Source organism: Entelurus aequoreus, linkage group LG02 (genome assembly GCF_033978785.1).
Source record: "Entelurus aequoreus isolate RoL-2023_Sb linkage group LG02, RoL_Eaeq_v1.1, whole genome shotgun sequence".
Lineage (NCBI taxonomy): Eukaryota > Metazoa > Chordata > Actinopteri > Syngnathiformes > Syngnathidae > Entelurus > Entelurus aequoreus.
Window position 1 is genome coordinate 75,596,087 of NC_084732.1, and position 19,599 is coordinate 75,615,685.

Below are 19,599 nucleotides of genomic sequence, written 5' to 3' on the forward strand. Positions count from 1 at the left end.
TAAACATATCTCAAAAGGGTAATGGGAAGAAGTATACACTTGTTGAATCCCCCCCCCTTTTTTGCATAGTTACTTTAACTAATATCCAGTTTCCTCTGAACCACATTTTATCACATTCATCTGGATCCACATAACTTAATTTGCCCAGAACAATGTGCTTACAATTCTCAATATATCATCATAAGTAAGTCATATAAGTCATTCATACTAACATTCAAAATAAGCCTAGACCTCATTATACCGAACCAAAATATTAGATTTGTACAATAACTTAAAATGCGCATTGTTTGAACAGTGTTTGAGCTCATCACTCAGGCTGTTCCATATTTTCACCCCACAGACTGAGACACAAAAACTTTTCCTGGTGCTAAGTGCTAAAGCGTGTTTATATTTTGCCATTCCTCTGAGGTTATACCCCACATCCCTTTCTATGAACAAACTTTGAATATTTGCAGGCAATTGATAACTTCTTGCTTTAAAAATAATAAGCCCTGTCAAATATTCTACTAAATCAGGAAATTTTAACAGTTTTGACTAGGGATGTCCGATATTATCGGACTGCAGATATTATCGGCCGATAAATGCTTTAAAATGTAATATCGGAAATTATCGGTATCGGTTTCCAAATTATCGGTATCTGTTCAAAAAGTTAAATTTATGACTTTTTAAAACGCCGCTGTGTACACGGACGTAGGTAGAAGTACAGAGCGCCAATAAACCTTAAAGGCACTTCCTTTGCGTGCCGGCCCAGTCACATAATATCTACGGCTTTTCACACACACAGGTGAATGCAAGGCATACTTCATCAACAGCCATACATGTCACACTGACGGTCGCCGTATAAACAACTTTAACACTGTTACAAATATGCGCCACACTGTGAATCCACACCAAACAAGAATGACAAACACATTTCGGGAGAACATCCGCACCGTAACACAACATAAACACAACAGAACAAATACCCAGAACCCCTTGCAGCACTAACTCTTCGGGGACGCTACAATATACACCCCCGCCCCAACCCTGCCCACCTCAACCTCCTCATGCTCTTTAAGGGAGAGCAAGTCCCAAATTCCAAGCTGCTGTTTTGAGGCATGTTAAAAAAAATAATGCACTTTGTGACTTCAATAATAAATATGGCAGTGCCATGTTGGCATTTTTTTCCATAACTTGAGTTGATTTATTTTGGAAAACCTTTTTACATTGTTTAATGCATCCAGCGGGGCATCACAACAAAATTAGGCATAATAATGTGTTAATTCCACGACTGTATATATCGGTATCGGTTGATATCGGAATCGTAATTAAGAGTTGGACAATATCGGAGTATCGGATATCGGCAAACAAGCCATTATCGGACCTCTCTAGTTTTGACATTAAAAATAAGCTATTTGTGTGCTCCTTGAATCCCACATTATGGATAATTCTAAGTTTTTGTAAGATTGTTAAGGAATGTGTGTTGTTTTTATAATTTGTTTTTCTTCATAGCCTGAAGCAGAGTGGAAGGAGCTCCTCGCCCTCTGGCTGAGAGCTTGAAATAAGAACGTCCATCTCGCTATGACGTCACAACGTAGCCAGACTGCAAAGCCCTGAGAACAGAGGCATCCAAAACCGCGTGCAAGCTCACGCCAAAATTCATGCACCTTATGATTTGACACTTTGGCAGTGTTCATGTCAAGTATCCAACATTATAACAACTTGTATTGTGAGACTGACGCGCACATCCGTGCAGTGAGCGTAACATGCTCAGAAATTCCACGTTTTTGTCTCCCACTAAAGTCACTGCTGTGCTCACTCATGTTAACTTTGGAGTTATGTTGTTGAAAACAAGCGGATATATTTGAATTGACCATTGCGTGTGTGTGCTACAGGTGGTCAGTTCAACCAACGGGGAGCTGAATGTTGACGATCCACTAGCAGCTCATTCCAATGCACCGATTACAGCCCAAGCAGAGGTGGAAGTGGTGGACGAGGCCAAGTATGTGTCATGCAGCCGCACCTCTTCTCCTCCATGTCCCTATGCTGCCTCTTCTTTCCTGCTCTTCCTCTCAACCTTCTTTTGCCTCCCTCTCGCTGCCTTTTGCTATGCTGAGGGTTTTGTCATTCCCGTCATTTTAGTCTTGTATCTTCTGTTTTGACTGTGTGGGTTGCCCATCTTTACACCCATTTGTTTGCCCCTTGGGCTTTTCATCTGTTTCAACTTTTCAAAGATGCCATGATGATTTGGAGCCTATTACATCCCTCTCTTTAGCACCTAGCAGCAATGACGCCATCGAGCATGGCTCACCACCTACTCTGCCAAAGGTGCCACTGCTGACTAAGAAAATGCGAGGAAAAAAAAGTGATTTACTGTATAAAAATGCATACAAGGTGACAAGTTACTTAATATCGATGGGCTAATATTGACCAGATGTTGCCAGTCTGCAGCAGGCGGCTTGTTGATGTTGTAATGAGCTCACGTTGATCCCAAAGTGTATATTCAATGTCTTCTTTCTAAAATTAGCCTGAAAGATGAACATGTTGCTATCACTGTATCAGTGCACTACATGTACTGTAGTGTTTCTGCTTTTCCAAACAAAACTTAAAATATGCAACAATAGATTGTTCTCCTATTATGAATCACAATGAATTTGCACTGAATTATTTTTGCTCAATGAGTAGGTGTCCTCCATTGGTGTCCCTTCACACACCTGTTTAATATAATGACTGGTTGACAGGGGCTCTGATGGCTAATCTATGCCACTTAACAGTGCTGCAATGATGCTGGACATGCATTTCTTAACACTCCTCATGGCATCAATTGTGTCACTCCTCCACTGCCTTGTTATTGCCACTTTTTCCATGTCAAATATTACAAACCTCTTAGCTTTTTGTTAAATGTACACAAAAAACAGTGATGGTCTTGTCATGTCTAGCAACCTCGTGTCCATCACCACTCGTATCTAATTGACAATTCACAATTAGGACACACATCTCCCAAGCATTTTTGAAAAAAGGAAAAGTTGACTTTTTATTGAAATTTTACCTAAGACAAGAACACATATGTTTTTCTTTTTTTATGTGTTCCAAGTCATAAAATACAGCAAGTAGGAGGTGGCTAACAATGCAGCTAATGGGAGTGCACTATTTTGCCCATAAAGCCCTCTATAAAAACATCTAAAAACTGCCAACAATACTCTATTTAGATATCATGACTTGAATATTAACCAAATATTGGTGTTATTGTTATTATAAGCGCTAACGCAAACAAACTGTTTTTAGAAGTGCCGTGATCAGATGTAACTAGCTTATGCTGCTACAGTGACATATTGACCTGGTGAGCTGCTGCGTTGCATCTGAGTTAGTGAAAGTGAATTCTCGATTATAAATCATGCCTACAATGTGTACAGAAGAAGGTCGGGGCTGTAAACTGAGAAGTCAACTTTAACATCCAACTTAAACCCGGAGATAGCAAAAAAGACACAAGAATATCCTAGTTTGCGGCACTTTTTTTTTTTTAGCCTTTGTGAGGATTATGATTAATTCTTCATCCAAACCGGAAGATATAAACATCTCATCAGTCGGCATCACAGTGAGAGCAGACATTGTACAGTATGTGTTTGTTTTATTATTTTGGTAGTTTGTATTTCTTGTTCAGCACTTAGCAATACTGCTGCATGATGCTTAGTGTTTCACTAAAACTGGATCTGTTTAGGACACAGCTTTTAAAGTTTGTAGCTCATATTCCTTATATTCAGGTTAAAAAAATACAAGTTTCTAGATCATAAATTTGTCCCAAAGTAGTGTTTGTTTCTCACAAAGTCTCAAAAGATTTTCAAGGAGTGTACAGGGTCTACTACAGGAATGTTGTGTGCGTGTAAGTGTGTGTGTGGGGGGGGGGGGGGGGGGATAGTTTTGTAATCTTTTAATTTGCATTATAGTCCATTATGTGTGTTCATGTAGTTAAATAAAGTCTGCAGGAGAGACCAAAAGTGAGCAAAAAAACAACCTTAAATATGTTAAGAAATTAGGTCTGTCAAAGTTATTGCATGTGATTATTCACAAAAGATTATCACATTAATCATGTATATACACAGATTAATCATGCATTTTATTTTGACTGCACATGCTCCTTTACCTTAACCGCCGATAGTTATCTAAAGGGTGGCGCGGATTGTTATATAATGGGTCAGTAATCAGGTCAATGCATACACTAGTCAAAATGAGTGAGGAGACTCCGACTAGTGTGCTCGCTAGCCTTTTTCACTGACAAAAAAACGTGACTTTGGATGAAAACCAAGACAATTTAGATATTTATTATTGCAGTGATGAATTCTCTTATAGAAGCACAAGATTACAACACCATCCAAAAGTAAAACATGTTTTTGACGCAGCCTCTCACAAACAAAAAGGTGCTGTCTGTCAGGGATTTCAGATGCCCAACCAGAAAAGGTCTCTAGATTTGTCAATAGTCAATCTGAATACAAAGTGTAGTGACAAAGTCGCTTAGATGGCAAGACTAATCCTTCCCACTCTGTATTCAAAGCAGAGTTACATTGTTATCTACTGTGCAAAGTTGTAATGGCAAGCTACATTCCCAGACAGTCCCATCATATTGTGTTCTGTTCTTGAGCGAACATGTAGCGCCATCTCTGTTTATGGCCAACCGCCACTAATAGATGAATGTATGGGAAACACTGATTAGATTAACACTCGTGTACTGACTAGGACCAGAAGGTGTACTGACTAGGACCAGAAGGCGGTCCCATATCACACCGGTTTTAAGATCACTGCATTGGCTCCCTGTGTGTTCCAAAATCGGTTTTAACATTATTTTACTGGTTTTTAAATGCCTTAATGGTCTTGGGCTTTCTCATCTTTCCGAGTTGCTTTTATCATATGAGCCCTAGGGGTCCCTTCGGTCTTCCTGTTCAGGCCTTTTCATTATTCCAAAAGTCCGGACCCATACATACATTATTACGCCCCACAGTTGTGGGACAGCCTGCCAGACGCCCTCAGGGGTGCAAAGAATGTTATGATTTTTATTGTCTTTTTAACTCTGTGTTTATCTCATATTTGTTAGCTCTTATTTACCCCTTACCAATTTAATTATTTTTATTTTAGCATTTAACTACACTTATATGTAATATTTATGCATTTTTATATTGTGTCTTATTAATATATTTTATTCAGGTATTCTATCCATTCAATATATTTGATTTATATAGTTACAGTATTTCAAGCATTTCCTCAGCGGGCGCACTCTACACTGGGGGCTCTGATGTGCCGCGACAGTTGTGGTTCTGGCTCATGGGTTCCTCAGCAAGAGGACTCCCTGGTCCCTCTCTGTGTGCCCTGGGTCAGGGTCGCTGCGGTTGTGGCCCCTCATCATGCAGCCTCTGGTGCATCTGGCTCCCTAAGATAGTTTTAAATCACATAGTTCCTCCATGCTCAATCACATATGTTTTTTTAAATTACTTTTAATTATGTGTGTGGTAGAGAGAGAAAGAGACAGGAAAAAAAGGGGGTAGGGGTTGACTGTTTCAATTTGCGGTTATGCAGTGAAAACAGGAGGTACAGGACTGTTTTTGTTTTTAAATGTAGAGCACTTTGTGCTACATTTTATACGAATGAAAAGTGATATACAAATAAAATGTCATTAATTGTTAGTATGCACTTCATATATCAACACTCTCAATAGTAAAAAAAAATAAATAAAAATGTGCAGATGCTTAAATACAAAAAAAAAATGTTTGATCATCTGTCATTCAAGCTGGACATAATACTGTTCGTATTGGTAAAACCCTGAACTGGTTTGCATTTTCCAACACAGGGTGTGTAGGTGGGATGTGATAACTGCGTCAGCACAAACCCGCCAATGAATTCAGCAAGACAAGTGGCACTAACAAAACACGAGACAAAAATGAAGGACATGAGATGACCGGCTTAGTTTATTTAAGTCGAGGTGTTTGCATGCCCTTAATACAGAAAAAAAAGTGATATCAAAATGACTGATCTGTACCATATCAAAGTATCTACCAGGAAACATAATGCATTGTCATGTGCAAACTTTCCCTCTGTGTTTACTTGTGTCCGTGTGTGCATGTGTGTGTTGCACGTGCCCGTCCTCATCACCTGGGTCTCGCTGTATTAATCTATCTTTCTTTTCTTTTCACACTCTTTTCCTCTCTCTTCTGTAGCTGCGTGAAAATGCTCAACCTGTGGTGAGTCCCTCTCTGCTCGTCCAATTCAGAATCATGGGACAGGGAGTGGATCAGCCTAGGCTTGGTACAACCCGTAGTTGAAACAATTGTCAGAACTTGACATGTGGACTATGTCATGTCCGATCATTAAAATCAGGCCCAAATGAAAGTATTAATCATTAAAAAGCAGGCACTAAGTATCAAACTTGGTCCTATTGTAGGTTTTGCCTTCAGAGACCGTTAAGAGGACCCAGTCACTGTCCTATGTCGTAATCAACAGCTTTGTTGTCGTTGTATGTTTACGATCACTCTGGCTCATCATTCATGTCTTTGATATTTGTGTGTACACTTCCCATTTTTTTAACGTGTCAAACTAATGTTGCAGTCTTTGTTGTTGCACCATATTATTCAGCCTGGTCTCGCTGTTTTTAATCATCCAAAGCCTTTTTGCCTCCTTTGTCTTACAGTTGACAACTTTTGGGTTCTATACTCGGCCGGGGTTTGAACTCACAACCTACCGATCTCAGGCCGGACACTCTAACCACTAGGCCACTGTATTGCACACACAAGTTTAATATCTCATTGTGAGATCTACTCCACTTTTTGCATTATGTATCGTGCTATTTAATGTTTTTGTTTGCATGATTTTATGAAGTTCGACAGTCTTCTGGCAGTTTTCCATAAGACGGGAGGGGGGGAAAAGTCTGTCAGGGGGTGAGTGGGGTCCTTGGTGATTCTCACCTCCATTGACAGGGAGCGTTGTTCTGCCAGTAGTGATGTGCGGGTCGATACTGAAATATAGACACTACCGATACCAGATCTTTATTCTCTAGTATCGATTCTCAAATGAAAATATCGATACTTTTGATACTTACCTTATTTTTCGGATTATAAATCGCTCCGGAGTATAAATCGCACTGGCCGAAAATGCATAATAAAGAAGAAAGAAAAAAAAAGTCGCACTACAGTATAAGTCACATTTTTTGGGGAAATTTCCATCCATCCATTTTCTACCGCTTAAATCCAACACCAAGAATAGACATTTGAAAGGCAATTTAAAATAAATAAAGAATAGTGAACAACAGGCTGAATAAGTGTACGTTATATGACGCATAAATAACCAACTGAGAATGTGCCTGGTATGTTAACGTAACATATTACGGTAAGAGTCATTCAAATAACTATAACATATAGAACATGCTATATGTTTACCAAACAATCTGTCACTCCTAATCTCTAAATCCCATGAAATCTTCTTCCTCGGTGTCGCTTCTAAACAACTCTGCCAACTCCAAAGGTAGACAATGCGCCGCTTCCTCTTCTATCGGTACGTCGCTTACGTCAGTCATCATCAGTTGCGGTTCCAATTATTCCATCCTTTCTGAATCCGGACAGGATGGTTTCGGTTGTCACTGAAGCCCATGCTTTGTCGATCCATCCAATGACATCCAGAAAAGTTGCATTTAGTTTTCTTCATTTCAGTAAGAATAGCCTCCACTTTTCGCCAGTCCCTTACAAGTTTCTCGCTTACTCCAAACTTTCTTTCTGCTGCTCGATTGACTTTCTCTGCTGCATATTTCACTACTTCCAGCTTGTAATCTGCAGTATATGATTTCTTTTTTGGTGCCATTTTTGTTCAGCCCTCCTTAGTTTTTATAAGTTACCGCCGATGTTGAAATGATCAATTTTCATAGGTACGGAAGTAGCAGGTAGCATCTTTTTTTTCACAATGCACTTCTGCCATGACCCGCCCCCGCCAAATTTTTATTGGTTGACGTGTGTGTGTGTGACGATTGCTGATATACGCCTAGTCTCTTACGTGAATGAGATAAATAATATTATTTGATATTTTACGGTAATGTGTTAATAATTTCACACATAAGTCGCTCCAGTGTATAAGTCTCACCCCCGGCAAAACTATGATAAAAACTGCGACTTATAATCTGAAAATACGGTACGTTATTTTGGATAATGTATATCATTAACAGGAACACAGTGTAAAGTAACTAAATCATTGATATCTTGTTAAAATCTAACGCGAGTGGTGGGAACTACTTTTTCTTCCGCCTCGGTAAGTACGATGTGCTGTGCTCAGTCATTCAGTGTGTCATTTGTTTCAGGAAAATGACGAGCAATTAAAATGAGTCACTTATTATTATATATCAGCACGTGTGTGTATCCTCTTATAGTAGTCTATTTGGAGATACTACATCCATAGTTTACTATAAATAAGAACGCATTCACTGCAGAATGACACCATCATTGGTTTCGCCCTGTGATTTTATATTGTTGGAAGATGATTCCTCGAGAGCATCAACACTCGTAATTAGAGATGTCCGATATTATCGGCCGATAAATGCTTTAAAATGTAATATCGGAAATTATCAGTATCAGTTTCAATAAGTAAAATTTATGACTTTTTAAAACGCCGCTGTACGGAGTGGTACACCGACGTAGGGAGAAATACAGAGCAGTTGCTTCTCCCAGTCATACTTGCCAACCCTCCCGATTTACCCAGGAGACTCCCGAATTTCAGTGCCCCTCCCGAAAATCTCCCAGGGCAACCATTCTCCCGAATTTCTTCCGATTTCCACCCAGACAACAATATTGGGGGCGTGCCGGCCCAGTCACATAATATCTACGGCTTTTCACACACACAAGTGAATGCCAAGCATACTTGGTCAACAGCCATACAGGTCACACTGAGGGTGACTGTATAAACAACTTTAACACTGTTACAAATATGCGGCACACTGTGAACCCACACCAAACAAGAATGACAAACACATTTCGGGAGAACATCCGCACCGTAACACAACATAAACACAACAGAACAAATACCCAGAACCCCTTGCAGCACTAACTCTTCCGGGACGCTACAATATAAACCCCCCGTGTCCCAAATTCCAAGCTGCTGTTTTGAGGCATGTTTGAAAAAATAATGCACTTTGTGACTTCAATAATAAATATGGCAGTGCCATGTTGGCATTTTTTTCCATAACTTGAGTTGATTTATTTTGGAAAACCTTGTTACATTGTTTAATGCATCCAGCGGGGCATCACAACAACATTAGGCATAATAATGTGTCAATTCCACGACTGTATATATCGGTATCTGTTGATATTGGAATCGGTAATTAAGAGTTGGACAATATCAGATATCGGCAAAAAAGCCATTATCGGACATCTCTACTCGTAATGCACAACTTTTTAATATTTACCAGACACATTAGGTATATTTGCACAAAGTATCAATATCTGATCGGTATTGCCAATACTAGCCTGAATTGAACTCAGTATCGCACATAACTCTGCCAGTTCTCACCACAGGTGGCAGCGTGACCCTAATAATCCTCAAGAACTTGAAGTTCACAAATCAATACTTTGGCCGACGTAGCGTAGAACTGCAATCAGCGCTGGCCTTGTGTTGTTTCTTTGTAAGCTCCAGCAGTTGAAGGTGCGTCTCTGTCTGCAGGTGCTGCTGCTTCTTCAAGCGGAAACGGAAGAAGAACACACCGCGACACAAATGATCATCCGCAACCCGCCGGAAACTCTCCGGCTGTGTTGATTTTTTTTGTTTGTTTGCTGGCCGCAAATCTGCGAGGTTCCATTCACAATACAAGCGGGAGAAAACCGAGGGATCTCTACTGCACCGGTCTCTGAAAGGAACTTTTTTTTTTTGTTCGTTTAATGACGGAAGTCCGATTTTTTTCTCCAGGAGTGGGCGCAAATGGAGGATGATTTTGTTTGAGTGCCCTCAGACTTTTTGTTGTCTCCTTTTTGGCATTCCCCAACTCCCCCCCCCCTCGCTGTGATTTATGATTGTTTTCACTCACTAAATCATCTTTTCATTTCCCCGTCGGTAAGGTTTGGGGGTATTCCTGACGTGGGACTGAATGTAGACTTTTGACACACGAGCAGCGCAAAACCGCCTCCGTGGGCTCCTGCACTTTCTGCCGTGGGGACCAGCGAGCACAGGAGGCCACGCTGCACCGTCTTCTCAGAGGAGGATTTCTAAACCCCCGCCCCCAACCTCTCGAACACACTACAATCCCTCCAGACTCTTTTGTTCTGTGAACCGAACACTTTGTTGGGCTGGAAGAAGAAACTATTTATGATATTTATCTGTCGGTTGCCACCAGGTTTCTTACTAATTCTCCCAACATACACACTGAATGTATGGACAGAAAAGTAAATGACTTCTGGAGCATTTCTATCATTTGTCCTGTGCATGGTTTAAAAAAGAAAAAAAAGGAGAAAAAAAAGATGTCAGTGTATGCTCTTATTGAGACGGTAAATACTAGACTGTACACCAGTAGTTGCTTTGGAGCGTAGACAAACAAACACTACTGTTCACTGCCTTAACCCCAAACAACCACCTCACTTTACTAGGCAACACTGAGGGGGTTAAGAGATTCGGAAACAGAGATGTGGACTTGTGTGCGACTTTGATGTACTCCAATAAGTCCAGTCTGAAGCCCCCCGCACTGCAAAGCGACGCTTGATGATCCCGACTGTTGTCGACGCGCGTCGGCATGGCGTCCTAGTTAAGTGTTTTTGTTCCCCTCGGTGAACACGGAGGGCTGCCTTGAAACAATATCCTCAGTACGTCACCTTGCCTATCCTCACTAACGCGGTGAATTCCTTATTGTGTTTTTTTTTGTATTTGATGTCTTGCAAATGTGAATTGTGTTGAATCCAAATAGCCATGGCTTTAAGGGGAAGGAGATGGTAGCAACATGTGAAAAGAAGCTTGAGATCATGACTGCACTACATTTGCTTTCCTCGCCTTGTTGATACTTTTTACTTTATGGCGTCCCCATCCTTTTCTTTTTTTTTTTTTCTTGGTGCCATGACCCGGCCTACCCCACCCCACGTCTCTGCACACGCACACTCGCCGAATGTGGCGTCTCGCGGAACCCCCGCGCCCCTCATCTTTACGAACGGAGTATTGTAGAAGTGGCTAGCTATGATTTCACTGAATCCATACTTACACTGTACTCTCTGGTTGGTTCTTAGCCCCGATCACTACTCACACGAGTAACTCCGGGGCCCAAGTTATCGAACGTACTTGAATATGAAAATCTACGGGACCTTTTCCGGGTTCCTCCTCATTACAGTCGGGAATTTGGCTATTTGAATGACAAGTGTTCATTCCTTTGGGACATTTCTGTGCCTCTCGGGTTCATTCACCAGGATTGTGTCATTCCGGCCCCCCCTGAGAGACGCGTTCCTAATAACCAGGTGGATTAAATAACCTTTTACTGCGTCCCCTGGATTCCCAGAGTGCCATTCCTGAGACTACTACAAGTCCACGCCTTTTGACCTGTGCCAGGAAAAGTTGAATGTTTGTTTTTGTCGGCCATCTTCACCCCGCCTCGTGTCCTTGACGTCATTTTAAGCGCGGTGGCTGATTTCAGTACCAGGAAGTGTTGGGGAAAAGGTGTCTCCAGAAGTTAACTTTTGCAGATTTTTGTCTTTTGCTTCTTCCTTTAACGGCGTGCTGTAACGTTGACAGCTGGTATACCTCCTTTTTCCTGTTCTTTTACGACTATACGGTTCGTTCGTACGTGCATGGCTTATCCCGGGTCGCCCGCGGAACATGTCTATTGTCGGCTCTGTGAGACGTTATGGCTTCCAGTCCTCATGTAAAATATGACAACAGGAAAAAAAAAAAAAAAGCATCATTCCATCCCACTTCTACTACTAGTTTCAGGTTGTATGTGACATCCAGAGCTGAGGCAATGAATGGCTTTTGTCCTTTTTTGGGTTCTCTGGCACTTTTCCTCGTTGCTGTACTGTAGAATTACCTTGGACTTACTGTATATTTTTTTCTTTAAAGAAGAGGGTGACATTTACTGCAATATTGTGATGCTTATTTGGAAATTGTACAGACTTCATCGCTGTATTCTTTGTTCTTTCTGTTGGGATTACATATAAAGCCGTATTCTATTTTTATTTTATTTTTTGTCCCCTTGAATCAAAATTGTACAGCTCCAGGAATTAACTCTCCTCGGCACAATTCTCCCCCTTCCCCAGAGCTATGATTAAGAGAAATCTTAAAAGTGTATATAACTATTGTGTTGAAATATGAATGTCAACTTCAAAAATGTATTTTTTGAGTTAGTCAAGGGCTTCTAGCGTGAAGGACCCACATTTCCACTTTTTATTGTTTCTTTTCTTTTTTAATTTGCTGAAAAAGCTAAAGATCCTTTTTTTAATCTGAGTTGCCTGTCGTTTCCCCTCCTTGGATTCATGTTATGATACGTCACATGAAAAATCACTTTTTATTCCCTCCATGCCTAAAGGGAAGTCCAGTTTGCACCCTTTTTTATGTAAAATAAAAGATGTCTTCACCTTTTGGGAGTTGTTTGTGTGTGAAGTAAATTCTAATCCCCACTAATATGCCTTTGTACACCTACCGTATTTTAAATACAGTAGGGGTGCACAAAATGAATCACCATTCTTATTCATCCCAAAACTAAATCAATTCATCATTTTCAAAAATGCATTTAAAAAATGAAATGTTTTTAAAATAAGTTTTTAGGTTAGCAGTTCTCAAGCTGTGCTACGCCAAAAATCACTTGATTAAAGTACCGTGTTTTTATTTTCCCATATTCAAACGGTGTTATATGTTTAAACAAAAATATTAAGTATACTTGTTGAATAAAACCTCTGCATTGTTTTTATTGAATACTTAGGCCTACTGCGCTTTTTCTGAGGTGGTACTTGGTGAAAAAAAATTTGAGAACCACTGTTTTAGGCCATTTCCTATGCAACCAAAACAAGTTTTTCTAACCGGTAGCCTGTTTTGAAAACGTTCCATTGTAATTATTATACCAAATAATACATTGCGAGAATCTGTTTGAATTGAGAATCGATTATGAATCAAATTATCACCCCAGGAATTGGGAATTGCATAGAATCAATTGGTGACAGAGATTCACACCTTTTTTTTATTTAGGGCTGCAACAATTATATTTATTAATTTTATTAGAAAAAAGTTTTGATTCATATTCTGTTGCTTTGACTAATCGTTTAAGTTTAACTAATATAAATTGTTCACATGACGTGCCCGGAACTTTAAATGCGTGGACATAGTTTCAGCATGGCCCGAAAATGAAAGCGGGTGGATTTTTTTAAATTATTGCACACGTTAAAAGTGAAATTTCTATTTTATTGATGTGAATTTATTACAAGAAAAAAAATGAAGGTTACGGTGAAGTGAATTAACTCCAGTTTTGGTGAATGTTTATATTCATCTTGGAGAAAGCAAACCACCAGTAGGTATTTCAGTTTGGGCACATAACATAGGGCCCTCCAGTATTGACATTTGTGTGTAGATTGGATTAGTTCTCGCGGAAGAAAAGGCAATAAAATTGGACCTTCGTATGCAAAGGGAATAGCCCTATACGTGAGAAGAGACGACATGTTTAGCTTAATGCCAACATCTAAGTTACGACCGGCATCTGTTGTTTTTCAGTCCCTTACAGACAAGCATCCCCTTTATGGTCAGGATGTGCTCTCCTGAACTAGCACACACCCACAGACAGGAGGTAGGAATATCAAAGCTAATGGTTTGTCTTCTCCAAGTTAGGAGTGCCTCATTTTTTGACGTGACCTCCTCCAGGAACTGCAGTCCTGTATAATGACGCTCGCTTGTAATAAAGCAACTTTTAGTTCAATACAGCGTCTCTGACGTCTCTTTTGATCCAGCCGCACTGCCGTGTCGCCCTTCTGTCCGGACGAGGATGACAAGACCAGAAATACACGTCAACGGCAAGCAGAAAAATTGTTTATTTCAACTTATTATTTTTTTCTAAAGTAGGCATTGACGTTGTAAAGTGTTTTATCCGATTACTCGGTTAATCGAACAAACTGATCGAGTACTAAAATGATTAATAGCTGTAGCCCGAGTATTATCAACTGCGTTCTGCAAATTGTGCACAAGAGGAAGGTTTTATTAGATATGCAAGTACAAAATAACACAAATGAAAAAAAGACTGTTACATTTATTTTGTAATTTGGCAATCATTTAATGCATGTCTTTTATTGAATAGACCTTTTACCAAGCTGTCAGTGACAGTGGATTTATTTTGGAGATTAAAAAAGTAGACTTAGACTTCCACTTAGACAAACTTCAATGATCCATCCATCCATCCATTTTCTACCGCTTGTCCCTTTTGGGGTCGCGGGGGGCGCTGGAGCCTATCTCAGCTACAATCGGGCGGAAGGCGGGGTACACCCTGGACAAGTCGCCACCTCATCGCAGGGCCAACACAGATAGACAGACAACATTCACACTCACATTCACACACTAGGGCCAATTTAGTGCAATGATCCACAAGGGAAATTGTTCCACACAGTAGCTCAGTTACAAAGGATGGAAAGTGTAAGGATGGAAAGGATAATGCAGGTATAAAATAGGCAAAAAATTTACCGTAGTAGCAATATAACATAACGTATGTAATATTTGCATAATATATGTACAGTATATTGTAGGGGTGTGGGAAAAAATCGATTCGAATTCAAATCGCCATTCTCACGTTGTATGCTTCAGTATCGATTCTCATTTTTCAAAAATCGATTTTTATTTTTATTTGTATTTATTTTGTATTAATCAATCCAACAAAACAATACACAGCAATACCATAACAATGCAATCCAATTCCAAAACCAAACCCGACCCAGCAACACTCAGAACTGCCATAAACAGAGCAATTGAGAGGAGACACAAACACGACACAGAACAAACCAAGAGTAGTGAAACAAAAATGAATATTATCAACAACAGTATCAATATTAGTTACAATTTCAACATAGCAGTGATTAAAAATCCCTCATTGACATTATCATTACAGACATTTATAAAAAAATAAATAAATGTCAGTGGCTTACACTTGCATCGCATCTCATAAGCTTGACAACACACTGTGTCCAATATTTTCACAAAGATAAAAAAAAGTCATATTTTTGGTTCATTTAATAGTTAAAACAAATTTACATTATTGCAATCAGTTGATAAAACATTGTCCTTTATAATTATAAAAGCTTTTTACAAAAATCTACTACTCTGCTTGCATGTCAGCAGACTGGGGTAGATCCTGCTGAAATTCTATGTATTGAATGAATAGAGAATTGTTTTGAATCGTAAAAATATCGTTTTTGAATCGAGAATCGCGTTGAATCGAAAAATAGCGATTTATAATCAAATTGTGACCCCAAGAATCGATATTGAATCGAATCGTGGGACATTCAAAGATTCGCAGCCCTATTATATGGTACATACTGATATATTATATTATATACTTCTAGTAGAAATGCAATATTTAATAGCCAAAATTGTTATGTATATAGGGCAGATACATGTACAATGGACGAGTTTTTATAGTTTTTTATGAGTGGGAGTTTTTATTTATTTTATTTTATTTTATTTTATTTTTTGTTAATGATTTTTACGAGTTTTAAAGCGAATATAATTTCAATAGTCCAATCACTTATTAAGTGTTCCTTTTTTCAGTTGTTATCTTTAGTTTAAACTGCACTGAATAATATTTGCACACAAAGATTCTGCTCTAATACAACACTTTCAAACTCCACAGCTGTTACCTCTCCCAAACGCTTGGTGACGCTGTTTTAATTAGCGTGTACTGTGACGTCACGCAGTGTAAAGCTTAAACTTCCTGTTTGACGTTGGCCGCATTCTCTCGTAGAAGCCGGGCCAACATGGTGGGTACTGAAACTTCACTGAATTCTCATCGGTCGTAACAATCCTTCTCAATCCTCACCCATGTCAAACGCAATATTCACCGCAGAAACAGCATTTTTCATCGCTGTCGGTGTATTTTGTCGTACAGCGATGGAATATTTAAAATACAAGTTGAAGCTAACTAGTCCAGTCAAAATAGTCTTGTAGCTTCTTCTCTTTTTTTTTTTTTTTACACAGATACATTTTCGCGTTTACATTGGTATTAAACTACTTCTAGTTCAGGAAATTGATTATATTGAATGTGTTTCATGAGCATAGTTTGCAATAAATTCGGGTACATATTAAGATTTATTATTAAATATAGGCGTTTACCTGCAACACCCTTTAATATAATGTCTTTTCAATTTACTGTAGGTGTAAGACGACAATATGCTATGTTAATGATTTGATTTTAGAAGAATGTTGTTAAGTAACGCGTAGCTGATGTAAGTGAAGGATGCTGGCTAAACCAAATACAGACATTTGCATTGATGCAGTAGTTAATTGACTTGTATTTTGGTTTCCAAAGGGCCGAGTCAGGACGAAGACGGTCAAGAAGGCCGCCAGGGTCATCATCGAGAAGTACTACACAAGCCTGGGCAATGACTTCCACACCAATAAAAGGTTGTGTGAGGAGATCGCCATCATTCCCAGCAAACCTCTTCGCAACAAAATTGCTGGGTGAGTTTGGTTGTTTTGCTCCGGATCTTGTTTCTCATTTCTACTAGTGATGCTTGGGAGGGTTTTGCCAGCAAACATGCATCAGAAAAAAAGCGATGGCTTGGAAGTACAAACCGTTGCGCCAAGTGGTTTGCTGGTCGTCAACTTCTGATATCACAGGTGTCAAGTGTATCACAGATTCATGTATTGGTTCATCTCTGGGCTGCTGGGGAAGCTATGCAAGTGTGTTCGGGTACTTTTCTATCACGTCTTGGTGTCCACGATTTACAGTAGGGATGTAACAATGGTAACCACGGTAAAACTCCTGACGGTTAGCATTTCGGTTTTGAATTACGGTTATCCAAAAAATGCACTTTGATGAACTCTTAGACTGACTGACACAAGCTTAAATGCTAACATGAAAACAAGAGACAGTAACATCTTTCCCCATTAAGAAACTACTGCACTTACATAAACAGAGGCCTCACATTTGTACTTTTTAAGGTCAAGGCAAGTGTTTCCTTAAAGGAGGGTTCATACTTGAGGGCACCAAGGCAAACATTTTCTTTTGAGGCAGGGGCTCCAAAGCATGCATGCAGACGTGTACATGAGTGTGTGTATATATATATATATATATATATATTTATATATATATATATATATATATATATATTAGGGCTGCAACTAACAATTAATTTGATAATCGATTAATCTGTCGATTATTACTTCGATTAATCGATTAATAATCGGATAAAAGAGACAAACTACATTTCTATCCTTTCCAGTATTTTATTGGGGGAAAAAAAGCATACTGGCACCATACTTATGTTGATTATTGTTTCTCAGCTGTTTGTACATGTTGCAGTTGATAAATAAAGGTTTATTTAAAAAAAAATAAAAAATTCAATTAAAAAATTTTTTTTTTTTCAAAAGCCTCTGTGCATGCGCATAGCATAGATCCAACGAATCGATGACTAAATTAATCGGCAACTATTTTTATAATCGATTTAATCGATTAGTTGTTGCAGCCCTAATATATATATATATATAAGGGCTGCAACTATCGATTCATTTGATAATCGATTAATCTGTCGGTTATTACTTCGATTAATAATCGGATAAAAGAGGCTAACTACATTTCTATCCTTTCCAGTATTTTATTGAAAAAAAACAGCATACTGGCACCATACTTATTTTGATTATTGTTTCTCAGCTGTTTGTACATGTTGCAGTTTATAAATAAAGGTTTATAAAAAAAATGTTTTTAAATTCTGAAATAAAAAAAATTGCCTCTGCGCATAGCATAAATCCAAGGAATCGATGACTAAATTAATCGCCAACTATTTTTATAATCGATTAGTTGTTGCAGTCTAATATATATATATATGTGTGTGTATATATGTATGTATATATATATATGTGTATATATGTATGTATATATATATATGTGTATATATGTATGTATATATATATATGTGTATATGTATGTATATATATGTGTATGTATGTATGTGTGTATATATGTATGTATATATATATATATATATATAGGCAAACATTATTTTCCTTTGAGGCAGGGGCTCCAAAGCATGCATGCAGACATGTATATGTGTGTGTATATATATATATATATATATATACACATATATGTATATGTGTATATATGCGTGTGTATATATGCATATATATACATGTGTGTGTGTGTGTGTGTGTGTGTGTGTGTGTGTGTATATGTGTGTGTATATATATATATATATATATATATATATATATATATATATATATATATATATATATATATATATATATATATATATATACACACAGTATATGTATATACACACAGTATATGTATATACACACAGTATATGTATATACACACAGTATATGTATATACACACAGTATATGTATATAGAGAGAGGTGCAGAGGCTGCTGAGGGAGAGGGACACCGCGTTCAGATCTGGCGACGGGGAGCTCTACAGCACTGCCAGAGCCAGCCTGAATGAAGCGTGGTATCAGGGAGGCTAAGGGGGACTACAAAACAAAGATTGAGGACTGCTTCCAAAGCAACGACTCCAGGAGGGTATGGCAGGGGGTCCAGCACATGACCAACTACAGGCCCAGCAACCCCCCAGCCGGCAGAGGAGCTGAACTCCTTCTACGCCCGCTTTGAGGTAACACCATCGGAAGCAGTCACACCTCACTCAGGAGCAACACCTCACCCAACAGCCACACCTCAATCAGCAGTCACACCTCACTCGACAGACCACAGCAGCCTCACCCTTTCAGTGACGGAGCACGAGGTCAGACGCACACTGAAAGCCGTGAACCCGAGGAAGGCTGTGGGACCGGACGGCGTCTCCGGATGGGTGCTGAGAGACTGCGCTGATCAGCTGGCTGGTGTCCTCACCGACATCTTCAACCGGTCCCTGTCCCAGGCCACCGTCCCATCCTGCCTGAAAACCTCCACCATCATCCCGGTCCCCAAAAAGAAAAACACTGTCAGCTGTCTGAACGACTACCGGCCAGTGGCACTCACTTCTATCACAATGAAGTGTTTCGAGAAACTGGTCCGGACCCACATCCTCTCATCCCTACCGCCCGTATTGGACCCCCATCAGTTTGCCTACCGAGCCAACAGGTCTACGGAGGACGCCATCGCTGCGGCTCTCCACTCCGCCATGTCCCACATGGAGGGGGGGGGGGGCTATGTACGGCTGCTCTTTGTAGACTTCAGCTCTGCATTTAATACCATCTTACCTGACAGACTGGTGACCAAGCTAGCAGACCTCGGAATATCCAACCCCACCTGTCTCTGGATTAAAGACTTCCTGACTTGACTGCCGTCAGAGGGTGAGGATGGGTACCCACACCTCCTCAGCCTCAGCACCGGCTCACCTCAGGGCTGCGTGCTGAGCCCCCTGCTCTACTCACTCTACACCCGCGACTTCACAGCCACCCACCCCGGCAATCACATCATAAAGTTTGCCGATGACACAACGGT

General features: G+C 39.6%; 2 protein-coding genes across 6 annotated transcripts in view; both read left to right on the forward strand.

Moving 5' to 3' along the window:
- The window catches only part of csnk1g1 (casein kinase 1, gamma 1), a 61,749-nt gene extending 49,210 nt beyond the window's left edge, over window positions 1-12,539 (forward strand). For 2 of the 5 annotated variants that reach the window (XM_062032398.1, XM_062032411.1), the window contains 3 exons: window positions 1,875-1,981; window positions 6,183-6,206; window positions 9,661-12,539. In XM_062032398.1, coding sequence (XP_061888382.1) covers window positions 1,875-1,981; window positions 6,183-6,206; window positions 9,661-9,715 — 186 coding nt within the window. In that variant the 3' untranslated portion in view covers window positions 9,716-12,539. Of the gene's footprint in view, window positions 1-1,491; window positions 1,823-1,874; window positions 1,982-6,182; window positions 6,207-9,660 lie in introns of those variants that run through there. The other 3 variants (XM_062032406.1, XM_062032419.1, XM_062032428.1) reach the window with 2 other exon arrangements.
- Window positions 12,540-15,769: 3,230 nt separating this feature from the next.
- Window positions 15,770-19,599, forward strand: part of LOC133639253 (small ribosomal subunit protein eS17-like) — a 14,670-nt gene continuing 10,840 nt past the window's right edge. The window contains exons 1-2 of the mRNA XM_062032438.1: window positions 15,770-15,914; window positions 16,463-16,614. Coding sequence (XP_061888422.1) covers window positions 15,912-15,914; window positions 16,463-16,614 — 155 coding nt within the window. The 5' untranslated portion in view covers window positions 15,770-15,911. The remainder of the gene's footprint in view (window positions 15,915-16,462; window positions 16,615-19,599) is intronic.